General features: G+C 45.2%; 1 protein-coding gene and 1 non-coding gene across 4 annotated transcripts in view; one reads left to right on the top strand and one right to left on the bottom strand.

Annotated features, from left to right (window-relative positions):
* Nucleotides 1–279: 279 nt before the first annotated feature.
* Nucleotides 280–383, top strand: LOC129332961 (U6 spliceosomal RNA). The gene has a single exon (XR_008597363.1). It is a non-coding gene; the product is annotated as a U6 spliceosomal RNA (small nuclear RNA).
* Nucleotides 384–559: 176 nt separating this feature from the next.
* Nucleotides 560–23,834, bottom strand: part of LOC129332325 (dual specificity protein phosphatase 13-like) — a 33,417-nt gene continuing 10,142 nt past the window's right edge. For all 3 annotated transcript variants that reach the window (XM_054983364.1, XM_054983362.1, XM_054983363.1), the window contains exons 2-4: nt 5,785–5,976; nt 4,234–4,454; nt 560–1,163 (exon numbers count right to left, since the gene is read on the bottom strand). In XM_054983364.1, the coding sequence (XP_054839339.1) occupies nt 946–1,163; nt 4,234–4,454; nt 5,785–5,975 (630 nt within the window). In that variant the 5' untranslated portion in view covers nt 5,976 and the 3' untranslated portion in view covers nt 560–945. The remainder of the gene's footprint in view (nt 1,164–4,233; nt 4,455–5,784; nt 5,977–23,834) is intronic.

Raw genomic sequence — 23,834 nt, 5'->3', positions numbered from 1 at the left:
TAGTTCCACGGATGCACCATCACTTTACACTAGACACCATCTAGTTGTGAATCCCAACCCATCAGCCGAAGACCGAAGCTCTAGACAAAACACATCCTATCCTTTTAGGCTTTCCTCACACGGCTTCCCCCTTTAGACCTTCTTCTCACACTATTTGCTTTCTTTTGAACAGCAAGGTCCGAGTCCAGTAGCACCTTAAAGACCAACAAGATTTTCAGGGTATCAAATATGGAATGCTTCATGAACTTCCATGTTATCCTTCCACAGGGACCACACTAATTAGCACATCTACTACATTTATTAAAATTGGAATGATACAGAGTAGATTAGCATGGCCCTTGCACAAGGATGACACACAAATTCATGAAGTGTTCCATATTTTTATACCTTGAAAACCTTGCTGGTCTTTAAAGTGCTACTGGAGTTAAGTTTTTTTGTTGTACTGCAGACCAACATGGCTACCCACCTGAAACTATCTTCTTTTGAATATGTCAATTTTTTCATGATTCATTTTTTTGAACATGCCATCTTCTTATCTGAAATGTTTTATAGGCAGCAGGACACTATGTAAGCTTTTATTAGCATTTGGCACTAGTGTTTCCAAACTTTGCAAAAGTTAACACTGCTTAAAGGACATAGTTTCACAACATAATGTTGCTGACTTAAGTTAGGATCAATTGTTATGCAGATGTTAAATTGTTCTTGGAACTGCTACTGTATTCATTGGTACCCCTTCCCCACCTCTTATACTGGGCATTTAATTCTACATCCATCAAAAGTATGTATACCGCTCCCAGCACTCCTTTAATCTTGAATGCATTTCTCACATCACAGTGATATACATCTACATTAAATTACATTCTACTGACACAAAGTTCAGGTGCACATCTGAGGAATGTCTAGACTTTCCTCTAGACTTTGAATCATAGAGGGAATATCTTCTGTCTAAAGATTCAAGGGACCGCCTCTTCCTCTTTCACTCATTAACCGGATGTCGAGATCTCGAAGTTGACTGAGAAAACCAGAGTTTGGGCAGACCCCTCTGTGTTTCCGCACGGTGTTGAGGGCATCCACGAGGGTCTTATTTTCACAGATCATCAAGAAGGCAAGCACAAGTGTTGCTGAGCGGCTTATCCCCATTGCACAGTGAACGAGTACTTTGCCTGCAGGTTTTAAAAAAAGCGTAATGGGTATGCTGAGGTCAAGGTAAATGGCAAAACCTTGGATAATGTTGAGATTTTCTGGTTAGTCAAGATTGTATGAGGCCCAGTGGGAAATATGAGATTGTTTTAAAAATATGCTTTAAAAACACACACACAAACAATATTCCTTGAGGATGACACCTAGGAATTTATGGTCAGAACCTAGTTGGTTGTTCTTACATTTACCAATGAATGTCTGAATCTTCTGAAATTTCTGCTTAGCCTGTTCAAATCTTATGACTCACCAGTATGTAGGTATTCCTCCAGCTACCTCATGACTGAACAGTGCATTGCACTGTGCTCATTTACTGTGCTCATTTCTGCCTATCATCTGCATTGGGGCAGGGAACTTGAAGAACAGTGAAGCTCTGGATTAAAGGGGTTTTTTTAAAACCCAGGGTGGGTTTCTTCCTGCTGTGAGTTCCTTCCAATTGAACTGGGAAGACTGACTTTTCCCTTCTGTTCCATTCTTCTTCTAGTACTGCTTGTTTCCAAAAAATACAGCTGCAAGTCTGATGAACAATGACATCATAGCCACCTGCTCAGAGGCAGTTCCTGGCAAGCAGGGTCAACGTCGGATTAATTTCCCCAGGGTCTCTGCACTGTCTCCCATCGGTGACATGAGAAGAAACTTGAGTCCCATCGCTATATATAGATATATGAGAACAGACCAATGCAGATATCCAGGCAGTCGTAACCTCTGACCACAAACAAGCTTTAGAAACCTGTAGATTTTTAATGCCAACTTTAGGGAAGTTGTTTTCAAGAAGAGGCCCAGTTTGCTGAATCCAATATTTCAAATCTCAAAATAGATTTGTGAAGCTATGTACTTTGGAAGGGTTGAATATTTCTATCATTGAGATATTGAATGTTGGCATCTTGATAAAATCAAAGAATATCGTGTTACCATTTGGGATTCGGACTTTGAATATCCCAGCATCTAGGCTAGAAACTACAGTTCTGGTATTAATATTTTAGTCTGGCATGTGAACAGAGATATACATTTTATTATTTGTACAGTTTGGTTTTTTGTCAATCCTACTCTATACAAACCCAACATTTGTTGCTATTTTCTAAAAAAAGAGATCATTGCGTCAGGAACAGCTGCCGTTTTGCTTGGGTTTGTCTGGGATTTGGACCCAGGACCCCTCCCACCTAAAGCACAAATAATGCCCCTAGAATGAAATGGATTATTTTCTGCCACCAACCCATGTATGTATCTTTAGTTGACTACGCAGGCATTCTACATAAAATATCTCAGCATGAATTGTTTTACCCAAAAAAGCGAATAACTTTTTGCAAAAAATTCATTTATATCCCATAATTTCTCTCCATGGAAGACCCAAAGTTCCTTACACTGTTTTCCTCTCCTCCATTTTAGCCTTGCAGCAACCCTGTGAAAGAGCTATGTTAGGCTGAGAGTGTGAGTTTGGCTCAAGGTCAGTAGCAGTTTAACAGAGCCATTCCAGACCAGGAAAACAGGAGGGGAGGGTATAAAGCCTACTCCATGGCATGACTCCAGTTGGGATTTAAGCCTACCTTACCCCTGCTGTTGTCCTGATCTGAAATGGCTTTGGTAAACCACTCTTTGCCACTCTAGGGTAAACTCGCACCAGCAACTTGTATATTTGCCCTAATGGGACAAATAGAGTCCCAAAATAAGGAAAATTGTGCGGGGGGGGGGGGATCCTTTAACCATTACCTCACAATGGTTCTGATTAAAACTGGACCCCTGTGCTCTATTTTTTGTGGGGGGGGGAGGGGAAAGAAATCCCAGAAAAGCCACTCATCAAACTTCAAGCGTCATGTCTCTCTAAGCATGTAGAGCCTTCACAGTTTCCATCTCCAACCCTCTTGCCTCTTACATTATGTAGTAACGGACTAGGGGGTGTGCCAGTGAATATTGTTAACCTGAAAAATTGCCCGATATTTCTAGGATTGGATTGGCAATATCCTGTTGCTGAAAGGATCGCCACAACTGTTCCTGATTCCAATCTTTCCACCCACTATAATAGCAAATTGGGAATAGCAGGGGAGAGAACAGGAGTGGCTAGGGAACGTGCCCTTGATGACGTATGGCACTTCTGCTTTTAAAACTTTAAAGTGCCATTATTTTCTCTGAGCAGTAGACCTGGACTCCAGAGTCCAAAGAAGACTTCCTCCTCCCTCCTTTCTCCTGCTACTTCTGCTGCGTGTGCGCTTCCAGATGTAATATTTTAAAAAGGCATGATTTATTATTTATTTACTATTTATTTATTTTATTCAATTTATACCCCACCCTCCCCACAGATGGGCTCAGGGTGGCAACTGTTTTCACTGTTTTGATACTGTTTTAATACTGTTTTCACTTTGGAGTATTTTCCTGATATTTATTAAAATGTCTCGATATTTATTTACTTCATTTATACCCTACTTTTATTCCCAATGGGGCCCAAAGTAGCTTACATCGTTCCCCCCCTTCATGTCATTCTCACAACAACCCTGTGAGGTAGATTAGGCTGAGAGTATGTGACTGGGCCAAAGTCACCCAGCAATATTCCATAGCAGAGTGGGGATTCAAAGCTGGGTCTCCTAGATCTAGGGTTACCAGTCACCTGCTGGGGGTGAGGGATCCTCCACTCCCACCCTCCACCCCCGCTTACTTGGCCAGCGGGGGGAAAAGTTATGGGAACATGCCTCCCGGGGTATACTCCCAGGAGGCGTGGCACACTCCCTGTGAAGCACGAGCAGGAGCTCTCCAGGGCCGTCCTGGCAGCACGAGAGCACTCCCATGGATGGCACGGGTTGTCCAGGAATACATATATTGCCATGGCTTCCAAACTCCAAGTGGGGCCTGGAGTTTTTTGGGAATTACAATTGATCTCCAGATGACGGAGTTCAGTTCCCCTGGAGCAGCTTCAAGAGAGCGGACGTATGGCATTGCATCCCTGCTGAGATCTGTCCGCTCCCCAATTGCACCCTCCCCAAATGTCTAGGAATTTCCCGAATGGAGTCACTCACCAGTCTTAGTTACCATGCCTGTGATATTTACCTCGGGGAGAGTGCAGTGCTGCTCTTATGTATTTAGCAGTTGGATAGAAATAAATGCTGAGATCGAACTTGGGATCATCATCAGCTTCGACTCCGTAGTAGTCCACTGGCAGGTCTTTGTAGAATTTGGCCCCGGTGTCAATGTGGAATCTTCCAGCTGCAGCATTTACTATGTGGGTGATTCTCATTCGCCGAAGCTGCTCTATGTCCCGGGCTATGTATCTGTTAAAAAGAGAGCACATGTGTTCAGACAGCCTTCCTTAAAAAGCTACCCTAGTGACCAGTCTCTTGCTCAAGTAGACATTCCATGTTGAGTTCTGATATGCTATTCTCTTACCCTACCTGGCTTTATTATATTATATTATATATTATTCACAGTGTTCACAGGTTTTTAGGGGATCTTTTTAGTAGTGTCTTAAAAACCTGCAAAACCTATTTGCCCAGAGACACTAGTTGGACAGAAGAAATGAGTACAGACACCAAGGACTGAAAAATATGAAGTTAAAAGGGGCAAACTGGAAGTTTCAATCAAATGCATGTAACAAATTTCTTTGGAGCAGTGATCCCTAACATGTACTTGGAAGATGCCATGATGCCAGCCAATGTATATTCTCACACTCACTTGCACCTTGAGTTTTGAAAGTATAATTCAAAGGGTCCTGACTAGAGGTGGGCACGAACCAAAATATGTACCAAAATTCATCACAAACCAGGCTGGTTTGTGGTTCACAAACCGACAGTTCATCAGAGCCCGTTTCTGATGAACCACCATGAACTGTAGACCGGTTCATTTGGTTCGGTTTTTGGTTCATCACTGCAGACAGGCTGGTGCCGATCAATCAGTTTCCTAGGCAATGGGGGATAGGCTTTCTGCAGCCCCAGAAGTGACCTTCTGCTGCCCCGGAAGTGATGTTTTCATGAACCAAACGAACAGGTTCGTGAACCAGAGCAAGTTCATTAAAGGTTCGTGGTTCATGAAACACAACGAATCATGAACAGCACAGTTTAGTATTTTCCCAGTTTGTGCCCACCTCTAGTTCTGACTAGACCAGGAAAAAAATAGAGCTCTGGTCCACTCCCCACCAGCTGACTGACCAAGCTCTACAACTGGTAGCAAGTTTGACAAGTCTTAATCCAAAACTAAGTTTATTGCCACTGAACACAACCAAACCTGAGCTCTGCCCTTCCCCTCCATTCAGCCAAACTATGGCTGCTGGAGAAGTCTAACCAATTAATGAGCTACGGAACATTTGTGTATACCTGAAACAAGCTAATTTTTTGAGGGACTGATGAGAATTTATGAAAACTTGTGATTTAATCATCAAAAGCTACCAGTCATTCCTTGTTTAAAAATAGCCTGGCTATGAAGAATAGCAGGAGATTACTATATTATTCTTCCAAGTTCTAGGCTAAGGACCAATGGATATCTGTAGTACTATTGATGCAGTGGGAATAAACTTCCATTTGCTGTCCCTGGCCAGTCTTTCTTGCCAGGAGAGTTATAAATATGTAGTAAATGTTCACCGGAAGCTACAAAATCACATCTACTTACAAATCTCCAATGTAGAGGTTAGGCCAGACTTCATTGACATTGCCACGGCACGGCACGGGTGTCCATAGCATGCGCTGGATCTCCCCAAGCATGGGTGTTTCATAGCTCTTCGGGCTGCTGGAAGTAAGACTTGAAGCCCTTCGTATTGTGGGGCGTAGCAGGTCATCTCTGCTTAGCGAATCCCAAGACATTCTGAAAAGCAAGGGGCAGAGAGATTTCTCTGTTGGTCGTTGATGTCATGTAATGGCGTAAGTTTACTGGGCTTAGACAAGGGAGGTTCAGAGATCCATCCAGAATGACTCCATTAGGCAACCTTTGGCCATTGACTTTTTTTCCGCCTAACCAACCTTACATGGATGTTGTGCCCATTAAGGAGGGGGAACCATTTATACTTCTCTGAGTTCTTTGGAGAATGGATGACACACATAACCAAGGAATTGGTTATGTATATAAACGAATTGCCAGTGCTTGCAGAGAGTGTGTTAGAAAAGCTAAAGCTCATAGTGAGCTTAGGCTAGTGAGAGATGCTAAACTCCACAAAAATGGTTATTTTGGTTATGTTCAGAGCAAGAAAATAAACAAGGAAGTGGTAGGCCCACTGCATGGAGAAGGAACTGGAATTTTAACAAGTGATAAAGAGAGGGTAGAAAACAGGATTGTACTTTCCAGAAACCATTGTTTGAGTCCTGTGCAGGCACACATTGGGACTGCGTGTGCACAGGTCAGCAAGTTTCTCTTGCTTTCTTAAAGCTCCATTAGGGGCCACTTCTCCTGGTCATGTAGTAATCCATTTTCCCGCCTAAACTGTCATATGATATAAAGGAGAAGCGACCCCTTCCCTCAGTTCTCCTGAGACACCCGGCACTCATACTGGCTCTTTACACCAGAGAGTTCACCGTGGGTGAGGAAAGAGGGAATGTGGGCCTGCACAGAAGAACTTGAAGAACATTGGTTCGGGTATGTACAGCCCTTGTACTTACTTCTCTCTTGTCTAGAATTAATGTCAACAGCATAATGTCTGACAAAAGTGTCCACAGAAGACCATGTGGCCACTTTATAAATATCCAGGAGAGTAACAAAGAGACATGGATCTGTATGAAATGAACATGTTCGGTACAAATAAAAAGGCAGTGTCCTTCTAACGTCCAATGAGTGTAATGCTTTCTGCCTTGGGCTGTAGCTTTGGAAAGAGGCAGTGTGATGTCTTGTGACAAATGAAAGGTGGATATTACCTTTGGTAGGAATTGTAAACTAGGTTGAAATATGACTTTTTCCTCATGAAACTTAATGTATGGCGATATTGGCGAGTCAGCCATAAGAGCAGCAAGTTTGCTTATCCTTGTCAGGCTATGGATGACAGGCTATGGCAGATGGATCCCTGTACCGTTGCAACAAGAAATCCAGGCTCTTGATTAAATGGCTTTATTCAGAAACCAAATCATTTCCACAGATAAGTCCATAGGATTACTAAGAAGCAAGGTAAGCATCTGAGCAGTAAAAGCAAGATTGACAGGAATAGTAATATGTGGGAAGATCCTTCCTCTTAACATACACGGCTGCTCCTTCCCCCCTCCCAACAGTAAACAGGACTTTTGGCGCGCATATTTGTACTATCATGCCGAGACACTGAGAAAGCAAGAGATCAAAGTCAAGACATAGCAATGCATGGGAGTGAGCAGTCTACAAGGTCATGAACACTGAAAGTTTCTACAGTCCATTTGATAAGCACCTGCAAGAAGCCTGTGAAAGAAACAGTTATGGCATTGGCAATATGACATCCAGGACCGGCGCGCCCATGGAGGCCAGGTAGGCGGTGGCCTCGGGCGCGTGGGCACTGGAGGGGCGCTGGAGGGGGTGTTGGGGGCAGAGGCGCGTGCAGCGAAGCTGGCATGACAGGGCTGCCTGTAGCTACTGCTGCAGCCAGCCAGCCAGCCAGCCCCTTGCTGCCGCCGCCGCTGCCACCGCTGCCACACACCTCAGCTGGGCGAAGCCTCTGTGCACCGCTTGAGCAGCGGCTCGCGGCTTCTGCGCCCAGCTGGGGCGCACGGCGGCGGCAGCACGGAGCTGGCTGGCTGGCTGCAGCAGCAGCTGTAGCCAGCCACGCCAGCTCAGCTGCGCGCTCCTCCGCCCCAGCCGGGTGCAGAAGCCGTGAGCTGCGGCTGGGGTGGCGCACGGAGCAGCCTCCGTGCGCCGCTCCAGCAGCAGCCCGCAGCTTCTGCGCTCGGCTGGGGCATGTGGCAGTGGCGGCACGGGGCTGCCTGGCTGGCTACAGCTACTGCTGCAGCCAGCCACCTCAGCTCCGCTGCGCACTCCTCCGCCCCAGCCGAGCGCAGGAGCTGTGAGCTGCTGCTGGGGCAGCGCACGGAGCAGCCTCCACGCGCTGTTCCAGCAGCAGCCCGCAGCTTCTGTGCTCGGCGGTCCGCGCGCAGCCCAGCCCCCCTGTGGTGCGTGATGACGTCTGCGATGACGTCATCACGCCTCCTGTGGGGCGCGTGCGTGCCCACCGCCACAGGCGCTAAAACCTCTATCGCCGGCCCTGATGACATCTAGTTACAGCATGAAACATTGGTTCAGTATTAGCATTGGCATGGATGGGGCTCAGACATGACAATCCTTCTAGCTGACATAATTGCCACTAGAAAACTCACTTGTAACAGAAACATGTTTAAGGTGTATGTGTCCAGTGATTCAGAAAGGTGCTAGCATAAGGTGGGAAAGCACCAGTGATAAGGAGGGACCATTGTGTAAAGACAGGAGAGATTGGAGGGTAAAGGTTTAATATTCCTTTACGGAATTGACAAGAAGTGTGATGCGAAAAGACTGGCCTGCCTTCTACCTGTGTGAATGGCAGAGATAACTGCCAAATGAACTTTAAGAGATGTGGTAGACAAGCCACCTGATTTCAGGTTATATCAATATTCAAAAATGACGGGTAACAGATAGTTATCTGGTGTGAGCCCCTTAACCCATGAAGTGAAACGTGCCCATTTTGAGTCATATGACGTCCGTGTGGAAGGTCTTCTGGAACTCAACAGAATGTTTTGGACCTGTTGATCATGGCGCAAGATGAATGTGCCATGCTGTCAGGTGCATTGAACATGAATTGTGATGAAAAACTACTCCCATGTGAATTATGTCTGGAATCTGGGGGAAGGTGATATACGTTTGTATTGATAGCCCAAGAAGTTTTGGGAACCAAATTTGCTTTGGTCAAAATGGAAATATGAGGATACAATCTGTGTTGTCCCTCTCTATTGAGCAGATGACTCTGGGTAACAGTGGAACTGGTGAGAATATATAGAACAGATGGCCTGTCCACATGTACTGGAAGGTGTCTCATATAGATTGAGAGTCACTCCCTGGAACCATAGACCAAAAGACCTGTGCCTTGGTAGTGTTCACTGTTGTGAAGAGATTCACATCTGGGATACCCCATTGCAGAAATATAGGTTGTATATACAGATCCCTCAATGCCCATTCATGGTTGGAACCCAGTATCTGCTCAACACATTGGCTTTGGAGTTTTCTGAGCCAGCTATGAGGATCGCATAAATGGAGACATCATTGCGAATTGCCCAATTCCAGGTGGCAGCTTCCTCTGCACAAAGGGTCAGAGATGTAGTGCCACCCTGTTTGTTGAGGCAGTACATTGCGATGACGTCGTCTGTTGGCACCTGCACCTCTCTTCCCGAGAGCATAGCTGTGAAAGATACAAGAGCATAATGTATGGCTCTGAGTTCCAGAACATTGGTGTGTAGAGCTCATTCAACACACTACCTGTTTTGTATGACAATATTTCAGCAATGAGCATCCCAATCCTGTAATGAAGTATCAATAGTTAGGGTTATCTGATGATACTGGGTATCGAAGGGCCTTCAAAAAATTATCATCATTCTCCCACCACTTAAGCATCTTCAAGACCACACGTGGAATGGAACAAATTATCATCATTCTCCCACCACTTAAGCAACTTCAAGACCACACGTGGGATGGACAACTTGCGATTAGGAGAATGCAATGACACTTTAAACTTCTGTACAATCCAGTTTTGTAGCGTGCACATGTTCAACCTGGTAACACAGCAGTTGTAGATGTCATTATGCTCAGTAATCTTTGGATACACCAAACAGTTGGGAAATGCTTTTTTAAGAAAAGGGATACCATAGCCTCGATAGCACGTTCTCTATCAAAGAGCAAAGAAGCTCTGCCAACAGTAAGATCTAGGATTGCACCAATATATGACCAGTATTTGGGAATGTATTAACCTTGATTTATTAGCATTAATAACCAGACACAGTCTCTTATCTTTCATCTACAGATCCAAAGAAGATACATCCAGCTCTAGTGCCTTGGCCGTCCTAGACATCTGTTCTGAGAACATACAAAGGTCCTCATAAAGAGAGCCAGATCTTTGGCCAACATTATCATCTGGCAAGGGATTGGATGCTGTGCTGTCTCGGATCCAATCTTGGATGGTTTTAAAGTGACATCTTCCTCCTCCTCAGAATCATATTGCTGGAACTCCAACTGAGGAGGTTAGGGCAGAGGTAACCAGCACCTTCTCTTCATCAATGGTATTGGATCTGATGCCTTCTGCTTCCCTGGCCCTTCAGGCCACTGGCAATGGCAAGGTGGAGGTATGTCACAGGAATGGATCTGGTAAGGTAGGTGGGAGCTCAGATCCAACGGAGCACATGGATCCAGCAAAGCTTGCTGAAGACAAACTTCTCTTGGATCCAGCGAGGAAAGGGACTGAGTAACTTCTCTTGGAGCCGAAGTGGTGTCTCTTGGATCCAATAATGGTGCCATAGACAGAGCTGATATAGCTCAAGAACAATGGCGATGTTTAGATCTGGGTACAGATCTGGATTGCCAGGGCCCTTCCACAACCTGCTCAGAGGGATGCAGAGACGGATCAATGGGGGGGGCAGGGGGTAGTCTGTCCCTGGGATTGTCAAAGAGGGGGCGCTGGGTGCAGCTGCCAGGAGCGTGTGGGTGGCAGCACGGAGGGCTGGGAGGCCACCCGCACCATTTGCCAGCCCCACAAGACAGGGGGCAGCCACCCGCCCCCTGTCTTGCGGGGCAGGCAAATGGCACAGGCGGCTTCCCAGCTACCCATGCTGCCTCTGCCAACTACGCAGCATGTCGGGGTAGCTGGCGAGCCACATGGGCGGCACGCTCCTCCCTACATGATGACGTCACGGAAGCACTGGGAGTGCACGTGCGCTGTGCACACACACAAGGGACCAGACTTGGGTTGCCCTGGGCACCGGCAACCCTAGGTCCTGCCCTGGAGGGATGTATCCCAGAGCCTCGGGTTTCAGCTTTCCCATTAGAAAAGGAATGGTCCAGTGGTTCCTGTTCTGTTTTTTTAAAAGCCACCCCCCCACGGGTGTCTATATGCCTATGGATGGAAATTTCCCTTTCCAGTGGTGCATGCATCTTCCCACAGATTGCACACATTGCCCCCATGATTGACTGCTTAACCTGAATGTCTCCTTGAATTTGTAATTTATTGATTGTTTGGAGTGCTGCAAGGATAAAGGGCTATGACTCGGCTCATAGTGATGACTGAAGTGGGCCTGGTTGGCTTTGAAAGTCGAGCCACTGGTGGTTTCTTAGGATGCAGAGACATTTGAGCAGCCAACTGTTTGAAAGAAAATCTCTCCAGCAGCTGGAATCCAAATAACGTCTCCCAATTTAGGAGAGGACTCTTCAAACAGCAGCTTTTATGCCACTTGTATTTTCAGTGTGACATCGCCAGCTGCAATGGGATGCACAACAAGAATGCATTTCATACCCCTGGGCTTTGCTAAAGATTTATGCTGAGGACATACAGGGAAATATTCTACATAAAGCACATCTCCATTTGCAAACACAACAATTTTATAAACATTAATGCACGTTGATTACCCCCTCAAATTAGCCTAGGAATTGTAATTTGGTGAAGATGTTCAGAATTATGGTTGTTGTGGGTTTTCCGGGCTGTATTGCCATGGTCTTGGCATTGTAGTTCCTGATGTTTCGCCTGCAGCTGTGGCTGGCATCTTCAGAGGTGTAGCACCAAAAGACAGAGATCTCTCAGTGTCACTGTGCCAGTGTCTCTGTGACACTGAGAGATCTCTGTCTTTTGGTGCTACACCTCTTAAGATGCCAGCCACAGCTGCTGGCGAAACATCAGGAACTACAATGCCAAGACCACGGCAATACAGTCAGGAAAACCCACAACAACCTTCGTTCTCCGGCCGTGAAAGCCTTCAACAATACATGTTCAGAATTCTCTACAAAAATCTTTCACAGAACTACAATTCCTAGAGTTGTGTTCAGAGAAAGATACTGAATGTTAAACCAGTGTGTTTTATAGATTGACATTCAATTGGCTAAGAAAGGAAAAATTCTACCAAAGATTTTCTACTTCACTAACGCTGGTCCAAATTACCTGTGAGATCTCCACATTCTTGCATTGTTTTGCTTTAGGAGCTTGGCAACATCTGGCTTACCAAGTTCAGTTAGTAGCTGATAAAATATATCCATTTTTAAGGCCTCCCCTTTTTTATCACACTTTACTCCATTTAGCCAATATTTGTGTTGCATAAAAGTGTAGTGTCGTTTCAGTTGATGGTCTATGCTGGTAATTATGGGGTAAAGTAAACACACTCAATATGAATATTGTACCTTGAACTATATATGTTTTGCATGCAATCCCTTTCCATATACCTTGTAGATATATTCATAAAACTAAAACTTGGTTTGGAAATTTATGTGGGGTTCATCACCCCCTCGGATTTTTTTACAGAGTTTGCAATTTTCAATTAATGAAGGAGGATTTGGTTTTCCTGATCTTAGTTCTTATCATCAGGCGTATTTTTTAACTTGTACCAATTATTGGGATTGTTCTCCGTTGGATGATCCATCTTGGACTGTCTTGGAGGCTTCTTGTTTGTAGCCACACTTTAAATGGAATGCATTAGGGTCTACTTATGTTAAAATGGATCCTGTTCCTCCTACCATTTCTGCAGTTAGAGAACTATGGAGCAAAATATCACAACAATGCCAATTTGACTCATTCTCACATGCTAAACTGAATCCAGATTTTAAAATTGGATGGAAATCTTTTGTATGAAAGTCTTGGGCATACATGGTGATTTTTAGTTTAGATCAATTGATAGGCTATGATAATGAGTTTTTTCATTTTCTCAACTGAAGTCTAAAGATGGTTAGCCAACTTCCACTGAATATTTTGCAATTTACCATTGCAACATTTGTTGGTGTTCAAATGTGGCCCTGCAATGTTGAGTGCTTCAGAATCTCCCTCACATCATCATCATCATCATCATCATCATCATCATCATCATCATCATCATCATCATCATCATCATCATCATTGTCGTCATTGTCATTGCAATGTCACTTATCCAGAAAATCAAAAAGTCTGGATAATCGACACAGCAATTCCTGGGGATGCCAGAGTCGAAGAAAAAGAACAAGAAAAAATGATTAAATATAGAGATCTGGCAATAGAAACCACTCGACTATAGAAGAAGAATGCAACAGTAGTCCCCATTGTCATCAGGGCACTTGGAACCATCTCGAAAAACTTTGCAATTCATATGGAAAAACTGCAGCTTTCTGACATAACACCTACAGAACTGCAAAAGACGGTGCTACTTGGAACAGCGTACATATTACGCCGATATCTGGTTGATACTTAGGTCTCCAGTGGAAACTTGTATCAGCTTACCTGACATAACAGTTGCAGGAAAAAATCAAAAAGTTTAGATAATTGACATTGCAGTTCTGGGGGATGCCAGAGTCAAAGAAAAAGAACAAGAAAAAACTATTAACTGTAGAGATCTGGCAATAAAAACCACCCGACTATGGATGATGACTACAACAGTAGTTTCCATTGTCATCGGGGCACTGGGAACTATTTTGAAAAACTTCGCAACTTATATGGAAAAACTGCAGCTTTCTGATATAACACCTACAGAACTGCAAAAGACGGCATTACTTGGAACAGCGTACATGTTACGTCAATATCTGGTTGATACTTAGCTCTCCAGTGAAAACATTTATCAGCTCAGCAAGGCCAATCAATGAAAACATGTGATCTTAATTATTATTGATTGTGCTGTATGTAATTTGAATAATAATAATAACGATGATGATGATGATGATGATGATAACTGAGTTTATATACCGCTCTTCTAGACAGATTAGTGCCTCACCCAGAGTGGTGAACTAGTTAGTTGTATTATTATCCCCCCCAATACAGCTCTGGCTTACCCAAGGCCACCTACTGAGCTCATGGCAGTAGTCTGGAAATTCTTATTGAATCAACACAGAAAACGAAACCTACAATATTTGTTCATAAATATTTGATGTTGCTTCATAAATATGATATGCACAGCCTCAGAGATGAATGGAATAGTGAGCTAGACTGTCAAGTTCTGCCAAAGCAATGGGACATGGCTTTAAGCCTTATACCTCTTGCTGCTATGGATCTTAAGCTGTGACTTATTCAGCAAAAAAGATGTTTAGGGTATATTGGGCATCACAGTGCCTTTTTAGTAAAAGATTAAGTACAGTATCTAATTGTTGGTGTTGTAACTTACAAGATGCATCTCTTATGCATATGCGTTACATATGTCCAATTATTTGGTCCTTTTGGGAGGAAGTCATCATTACTCATATAATTTTGTATTAGAATACTTACGTATTTTTGAGGATGTTTATGTACTTTTAAATTATTTGCCTGTCTCATGGAACCTAACTGATGGTCAACAGAAATGGACGCTCTGTGCCCTTACAACTGCTAAAAGACTTATACTACAGCACTGAAAAGACAAAAGCCCACTTTCCGTAACTCTGGATTGAGGACCTTATAAACTTATCAATATTTGAATGTATTGCATATAGACAACAATTGCATATGGACTTATTTTTTAGATATTTGGCGACCTCCTGTAGAAGCTTATATACAGATTTGCCAGTATTGTTTTTTGGTTTTGTTTCTTGTTCTTTTTGCTTTGCACAAATAAATTAAAATGAATATATTTTTTTAAAGCTGGCAGACAGTGGGGGAATCTTAATGTGATGAATTTCTCTTCTGTGTTTCTTGGGAAGGGGGCTGCTTTTGTCATCCATACAGACGGGCTGGAGATGCGTCTGAATAGATAGCTTGGTACTAAACAATTTTCTAACGACTTGTTTTGTGGCTCTCATTCTAGCTGACCAAGGTTGTTCCAGCTGCTGTGGTTGAGCATTGGATGAAATGGAGCCTGGAAAAGTCTTGAAGTTAAGGCAGAAGGGAAATGATTGCAAAGGTATTTTGACTAGCTTCATCCAGTTTGTATAAACACTTCTGTTTCTATCTGACTTCCCGTCAAACAAGGTGATTTTTGGCTAGACATCTGCTGTATTTTACTTTGGCACAATTTAGATCCAAAATGTCTAGGGCCCAGGGCCAAAATAAGCATGAATGGTAGCAAAATTGCATCGGACTGCTTTAAGTTCATATTTCCAACTCACACGGCCTGCTGCTCTGAGGGCATACCTACGCTGCAGCATTAAATTGGTTTTAACATTCTTTCCCTCTTTCCATGAAATCTTGGGAGGTGTGGTTGCAAGAGAGGTCCCGGGTATTTGAAACAGAATTCTCAACCTGTCATGAACACATGAAGCCACCTTATCCTGAATCAGACCCTTGGTCCATCAGAGTCACTACTCTCTACTTGGATTGAGAGCAGATCTCTGGGGTCTCGGGCAGAGGTCTTTCGCATCATCTCCTGCCAGATCATTGACTTGGGAAGTGCTGCGATTTGAACCTGGGGCCTTGAATGAGGCAGGAACTCCCATTACATGGGGTGACTTCTGGGTTAGCTTTCTAAAATTCTTTGCCCCACTGGCTGTTGCTGCCAGCCCTGATCTGAAAAAGGGACCATTTTTTTCAATGTGTTCACCAACCAGGTTTGATATTTTTAATGGATTTGCCCAGGTTCAAGCAAAGTAGTGACTGGAGATGCATTGCTTCAGGAATCCCATGACCCATTCATCATGTACAGAGCTACTCAAGATGTCAGCTTGCTGACTTCTGCATGATTATGTGAACTGACACTAAGCCGGGATTGGTCTTTGCTCAGTTGCTTGCATGTTGAAAAATTCGCATTTTAAATGATCCCATTGCACTATGCAAAATCCCTCTGTCCCATCCAATTGCATTGGGTTTGGAGCCAAGTCCTGTGGCAATGCACAGGTCTTTTCATACATGATTGTAAAATGCCACCGTTATTTGATTCACGGTTGTTTGTAAATCCCTGGAGAAAATGGTTGGGTTAAAAAGGCTGTCTGCTCTTTGGATGCGAAAGTGGAGCTGCCTGAAAAGCTGACCTATTAAAGTAGGTCTCAGCCTTGAGACTGGGTTGTTTATGGTCTCCTGGGGAATACGCTTAAATTAAGAGAATTTTGGTCTATCTTTTCAAATGTTATGTCAGGAGCAGTCGTAGCCGATGAGCCACAGGGGTAGCTGCCTGAGCTCTTGTTGTCACCCACAGCCATCCCATCTGGGCTAGACAGTTGGCTTCTTGCCTACCTCACACAGGGAGAGGGCCACCCCTTGCTTGGCCCTCATGGGGACCAACGGTGTGCTCCATCCTGGACTTTTGCCCAGGGCCCCAGTGTCACTAAACCTGCCTCTGAGTTCAATCCTGTGACAACCTTACTCTCTACAGGTATTTTTAGCATATACCTGTAAAAGTTCCAGGAAGGCCCAGCTGTAGTGAAATTGTGCACTGCCAAACAGTGACTGCTGGGGGCAGCCATTTTCTTCCACTGCCACTCTTTCGTTAGCTACATTAACCACTCTGCTTTGTGGCTGATCTAGCAGCAGCATCACAGCTGAGAGGAAATCTTAGAAGATGACTGTAGAATGCAGTGGACAAACACTTTCCTTGGTTCTCATGCCTTTCAAGGGCGCCCCCCCCCAAGACAATGTGAGGCAGGCTGCTTCAGCTCCATTGAACAGATGTGCAAAAGTCCAGTCAAGTGTAACAGAAGAGCAAGGCTCAAACAGACGAGATGAAGGTGTCCATCAGGTGCCAACAGCATGCTTGTGTAGCTTCAGTTTGTCTTAGAGCTGTAAAAGGAGAGCAGGTTTAATCCCTCGTCCTCCATTCATTTTCAGGGTTCCAAGCCAGCTTCCCTGCTGCGCTATCAGCATTTTAAAGGAGAAAAGAGGAGTCCTTTAAAAATAACATCTTTCAAATGCTAATAATAAAGCAGGGATCCTGATTCTGTTGACCAAGACTGTTTCCACACAGCCAGTCGTTCCCTTCCTTTTGCCTGCTTTTGGTGTGTATTTTGCTGAGTCACTCTGAAAACTCTGCCTCCACACACACTCCCCCAAAGTGCTTACCTCATGCTTTGAGGTCGCAGGCAGCCTCCACAGCTCATAGAAAAAGCTGTTTTAGAGGCGAGGTCGGGCACTCTTGTCATCATCGCCCACCACCCTTTCAAATGTTTTTTTGCTCTGCACATGCGCGATTGCATGCTGAGAGCTTCGAGAGAGGAGCTGGGCTGTGATTGGAGGATTCCTCAGAGAGCTTTAACCATTCATATGCACAAGAATGCAGAAGAAGTGCTCCGTTAGCCCACGGCAAAAGAAAAGACCAGGGAAAGTACGGTCCCAGAAAAGGTGCCAAAACCCCAGAAACTAGGCAGCCTACAAACGTTTTGCAAGCAAGGATGTCTAGAATCCTGGGGAAAAGCCACCAGCATTCTGCAAGTGAACTACCTCTATAAGGATATGTAGAAACAGCCCAAGTGGAGGTTGAAGGCTTGAACTTGGTCTCCCTTCCCAGCACAGAGGCAAGCTGGGGGGTGTACAAACTTGTAATTATAGTCTGAAAGGTACAGTCTTTATCTGGTCAGAACTCTCCAAGTAGGAAAACTTGCCCCCCTCCCCCCTGACCATGAGCTCAATGAGTAATCCCGGGTAGATATGAGAGGGCCGGGCTGAGTCATCTTTCTCTTGCTCGAAAAGTGCAGCTGTTTTTCCTTGGAGGAAAAAATGAAATTGTTGTATCTTTTCCTCTAAGGCAAGAAAAGCAGCTTGGGAAGGGTGAGTTTGAGCAGACGAAAATGTTAAGGAGGGTAAAAGTTAAGCAGCTCCACCCTGTCGCTTTTCTACTCCCAACTGCAGCCATTGATGTTTCTTTTCAGGGGAAAACCTACCAGGTGTCTCTTCATGTTTCTCCCATGTATCGTTCGCTCTGACACTTCGGGGTTCAGCCAAAGGCTCTACGGAAGAAAAGGGATTTGGGGAAAGATCTCTTTGCCTGTCTGCTGAAATCTGAAATGACTGTCTGTCAGCCACATGGGGCTACAGGAGGTTTTCCCACCTTCGGGTAGGTGGGAACAATTACTGTCTCTCTTGCCGGTTGTTACTAACAATATGGAAACTGTCTGTTGGTGGGAGGTGAGGACAGAAAGTGTATCAGCTGTTTCTGATTTTGTTCCCACAGTTGGAGATCCAGCCCGCTCCAGAACTGTCCAGCCACCTGTTCAATTAGGGTTTGTGAATTGAAGCTGATTGGAATTTGACACTCCATTGGTTTGCTGGGTATTGCGATGGATCAATGGAGGCTTCTCAGATAGCCCTGACACAATATGTATGCTACCCGGTGGAATCCCAGATGTCTCTCGTAAATCATAAGCCTACAGCCCTGTTACAGTCAAGTAGGCTAAGTGTAGCGTAATGCACTAAAAATAATCAATCAAATTATCACGAAGGTCAAGCCACCAGGGATCAACTAGTTCATCCTTGCAGCGGCAAGCTAAATGATGCAGTGAAATAGATGAAATCTCACCCTACTTCTTCCCATGGTCGTAATTCATTATTAAGCCTGAGATGTGTGAGAGGAAGCAGGATTCAGACTGGATTCAGAGCACGGTTTGGGAAAAGAAGCTCTCTAAGGAAGTATGAAAAGGTGGAGTGTTATAGCAAGCTGGAGGAAACGGGCGGTTCTGGGACATCCTGCAGCACCAGGAAACCAGCTGAGATATACAGGGTGAGCTGTGACAACCTAGTGATGGAAACCAGGGAGCGCAAATAGATTCTTGAGCGCTGTAAATTTTATGTCCAATTATCCAGATATTTTCTGAATACTGGTTGCCAGATACACTCTGGGTGCTTATTATTTTGACAGCCAATGAACTTGGACAACAAGATTTGACAGCTGAGGTGCAAAGGTGGACTGGCCTTTTAACTTCCCCAGGAAAACTCCCTGTGAGCCGCTGCACTGAAGGGCCACTAAAAGAATTGAGTCTAATGGCTTCTGCAGCACTGGCAGCTCCACAGCTTTGAACTTCAGGGTTAGCCTACCTCTGCTGTCATCACTGTCACAGCTGGGATTCGAGACAAACAGTCCCTGCAGTGCTGCCAGCGCTACGAGGGTCACATGGCTCAGCTGGCTCTTGGGCTATCTTAACATCCTAATCCACCCCTGGTGGCATGTCGTAGCCAGAATTCAGCCACATTCTGAAAATGTAAGGGCCCTGAAGTTTCCTAAAGAGGAGGTCATGATTAGACATGGCACGAACAGAAAAAATGAACATGGTGTTCATTGCCATCCACGAACAATGAACAACGAACATTGATCAACATGACCTGTTCATGAACATGTTCGTTGTTCGTTGTTCATGGGGGCCAGCAGGCTCTCCTCCAGCCATCAAGATCCCTCCCACACCACTCCCAGAAACCCTATCTGAGCAGGCAGCAGGAAGTGTACCAATAATAAATAATAGCTTGGCCCCAGAGCCTGGCAGCAGCCCTGGAACCTGAAGGGGTAGATCCCTACTGTACCACTCCCAGAAACCTTACCTGAGCAGGCAGCAGGAAAGGTACTAGTAATAAATAATAGCTTGGCTCAGAGCCTGGCAGCAGCCCTGGAACTTAAAGAGGTAGATCCCTATCCCACCACACACAAAGAAAATTCAAGCTCCAATGCACTCTCCCTGTCTCTCTCTCAAAATGCCAACAGCACCTGTCTCTCCCTCTCTGTCTGCAAAACCAGAGCTGGGAGCCCCCCTCCCCCCTGCTCTTTACTTCCTTGTAACAAATTTGGAGCTCCACACTTGAAAAGAAGACCTGCTTATCAAGCTAAATTGGGCTTAGATTGGGGTTTCCAAGGCAACAGCAGGAGTTCAGACAGAGTTCCTGGAGTCCCTGCCTCTGGTTGCCAAGGGAATTGATTGCAGGTGCCAGACTGTCTGGCTTGACGAACAGCAACAAAAAGCAATGAACGAGGCTTGCAACGACCACCTGTTCGTTTAAAATGGGGCCTCACAAACAGCTTGTTCACGAACAACAGATTGGGCTGTTTATGGCTTTTTTTTAGTTCATATTGCTGTTCGTGCCCATCTCTAGTCATAATACCCACTAGTTTCCCTCTGCCACTGCAGACCCCCACTATCTTGAGAATTCATTGACCCCCAGAAACAAAATTTCGGTGGGCCACAGTAAAAATTAATTTCTTTTCTTAAGAAAACCTAACAGCACTTATGTTTTCTTAGCTGCGTGGCCCAATGGCATTGTAGACCAATGGCATTAGCATAAGACAGCACTGCTAGCTGATAGGCAAGGGGGCTCTGCAGTGTTTTCAAACATTCTGCATCTCAGGAACGCTTTCCATGTTGATTTGTCTGCCAGGGAAGCGTTGCACATTGGCCACGAAACTCTGCATAGGACAAAAGATTCAGGGGCATGTTTGAGGGGGCCCAGCTAGTTTACATGTGTATTGGGGGGGGTACTGCTGAGTTTCATCATTTCCCAGTGTGGCAGGGCCTTGAACGAACACTTGTGGCTATGGATTATGGGGGAAGATAAGTAGGTAGGAAAGCTTCTCCACAATTAGTGATCTTTTCATTAAGAAATTTCTAATAAGCTTCCAAAGGATTCAAAGGCTTCCTTGAAAATGGTTTCAGAATCTCTCAGTATGTCACATTTGTCTGTATGTGAAGCTTGTCATGCAAAAGTATTGAAGATCTGGCTGGATCTGCTATCTGGATACTTTTTATAGCTACCATGCAGTGGGGAATTAGTATTTGATACCATCAGATGAAGGGCGGATATATATTTGAAGCCTGCTAAAAAATTATCCAAATGTGCCAATTAATCTGAAACACTTTCAAAATCTAGTGAAATGTTTCTCATTCAAAATGTAAGTTTTAATTTTTGCATTTGAAATGTCTCAGGGCCAAGCTAGAAGTGACGAATTACAACTGAATGGCAAGTGAACAGACTCACATATATTCCTCCCTGTTCACTTGCGCTCCACTTGCACTCCACGCAATCACGTGTCATTCGAGTGTAATTCGTCATTTTTAGCTTGGCCCTCATTCAAAATGTGAATGGAGGGTGAATGGAGAGTTGACCAGATACTGAATATTTGCAAATATGACCCAATTCTGTAGGAGTCCAACATGGGGTTTGGGGAATAAAGTCAACTCCCTGGACATCGCAGCTCTTTTTTTATTAAAGCAAGTTAGTCATTGTAAAGTTTAGAAGTTTATTGTTCTTGAAATTTTGTGGGAAAAGCTGACTGATAGGGCAGATGCTGAGTTAAGTTCGCGGTGGTTGGCGGGAAGGCTGTAATGCTGTGTTGATCCTGGCCCCCTCCCTGTACAAACCCAGAATAAATTCTGCAAAATAGAAACTGGGTTAAATCCCTCAATTTGTATCATCACAGAGGTTGCAGAATTCTGCATTTCTTGGTGCCAGAACATGTTTCATCTGAGTTCAGTTTCCTTGCCTTTTCTATTTGCAAGTACACACAGCCCGCAGTGTAACCAAGGCCGTTTCCACACGTCTTACCTGCCTGCGGAACATCGCACAAAAGGCCCGGAAGACAGCGTCTTTTCACGTGAAATTGCGCCAGGAAGATGCTGTTATCTGGGAGTTTTGCGCAATTTTGCACAAAACTCCCAGATAACAGCATCTTCCTGGTGCAATTTTGCACGAGAAGATGTTGTCTTCCGGGTCTTTTGCGCGATGTTCCATGGGCAGGTAAGACGTGTGGAAACGGCCCAAGTCTTTGGTACATTGCTGAAGCTTTTGGCCCCTATGCTAATTTATACCACATTTCTGGACAAAACATTAACTTGGTTTAAATATTTTAACAATGGGTGGCTGATAATCATCATCATCATCAATTTATTTTAATACAGAATCAGCTCCAAAGAGTCAGCAATAATAAAATAATAAATAGAAGAAGAAAATTTTTAAAAAAACAATAAAAATAAGAATAGGGAGGGCACATGCAGCGCGATGAGCACAGAAGAGTGGGCACAGGTTGTGGGGGGGGGAACAGAGAAATGATACCTTCCTCTAACAAGGAAATAAATTACTGAGGCTCAGTCAACCACTTGCATATCCCACACGCCCAAAGGCAACGTTTGGCAACATTGGCCGTTTTCACACGCGCCCCGGGAGATCGCACAAACTCACAGCATGAAGTGTCTTCCCAGCATGATCTCAAAACACGATCCCCTTTAATGGCCCGATAACGTCAGAAAAAGGGCCATTAAACGGGATCGTGCTGAGAAATTGCTCTAGGAAGATGCTTTTATGGCATGAGTTCGGTGCGATCTTCCCAGCGCCTGGCCGTGTGAAAACGGCTATTGTTAGTTATCTCCTGGGAAGAGTCTGTAAGAAGGAGGGAGACGTAATGTTGTTCATAATGTCAACTGGTAAAGTTGACAAGATTGGAGCTATATGGTGAGATCAGATATTATTGTAGAATGAGCAGCGCAGCAGAACATATTCAATAGACTCTACTTTCCCTGTACGGCGCAGGCAGAGCCACTAAGGGAGTGGAATATGATGGTATCTACCCAGGGGCGGAGCAAGGGTTTACCTCGCTCGCGGCCAGCCGGGCGCCCCCACGCGCGCACGAGCGCGTGCGCGCACCGGCCTGCGTGATGACGTCACGTGTGACGTTATCACGGGAGCGCACGCGCCGGCGCCGGCCCAATTGCTGCGGCGGGCGGCCTCCGAGCTCTCCCGCTCGGTTGCCTGCACCGTCGCAGATGCCTGCCCACGGTGGCTGCGCCTGGCCAGGGGCTTGTGCTGGCGGCGGCAGCGACGCGGGGTGGGAGGGATAGGAGGCTGGTGCTTTGTGGCGCGCGCTCCCGCCCGCCGAGCCTCCTCCGGCGCTCCCTCCGGCACCCCGTGCCTGCGGCCACCGCCTACCTGGCCTCAATAGGCCCGCCGCCCCTGTATCTACCTTCCAGGAGGGCTGAAGGTCACACATGAAATGGCTTCTCTTGAGCTGAGGGGCCGTGGCTCAGCGGTAGAGGCTTGGCATGCAGGCATCCCAGGTTCAATCTCCAGCGTCTCCATTTAGAAGAACCAGGCAAGAGGTAACGTGAAAGACTACCTGAGACCCTGGGGCCTGGAGAGCAGCTGCCGGTCTGAGTGGGCAATACTGACCTTGATGGACCAAGTATAATTTAGCTTCAGGTGTTCATGCAAGCCAGACTCTTGATCTATCCAAGTTGGTATTGTCACTGAGGTAGCTGTTCTCTGGGGTTGAGGTCTTTTACATCACCTGCTCCATCCTTTAAGTGGAAATGCCGGGGAATGAACCGGGGACCTCCCGTACAAAGCACTCGGCCATGGCCCTTTCCTTTTTCATCCTGGGAGCTGTGACTTTCAGCTGAAGTGTAACTTTTTGATGTGTACATTAAGCAAAGATCAGGAAGCAAAGATCATTTGCACAGACTGGGTGAAATGCAGACAGCCGCATGCCTTCGCACCCACAATCAAAGCCCCCAGGACGTCAAAAGAATCCTGTCTACAGCTACCTCACCTACAGGTGAGAATAATGGTTACCCCGGTCAGACTGACCTAGGATGGGAATCACTTCAACACTGATGGGAATTGCCCACACCTGAAGTATGGGAAAGTGATGTAACATGAGAAACTCCTGTGCTGTATTATTAATAATCTTGTTTTGATTTCCATCTTTCTGGTTAAGCAGTTCTCTGCTATA

The sequence above is a fragment of the Eublepharis macularius genome, chromosome 6, assembly GCF_028583425.1.
Source record: "Eublepharis macularius isolate TG4126 chromosome 6, MPM_Emac_v1.0, whole genome shotgun sequence".
Lineage (NCBI taxonomy): Eukaryota > Metazoa > Chordata > Lepidosauria > Squamata > Eublepharidae > Eublepharis > Eublepharis macularius.
The sequence above is the reverse complement of the archived record's forward strand: the minus strand, read 5'-3'. Positions and strand labels throughout refer to the sequence as shown.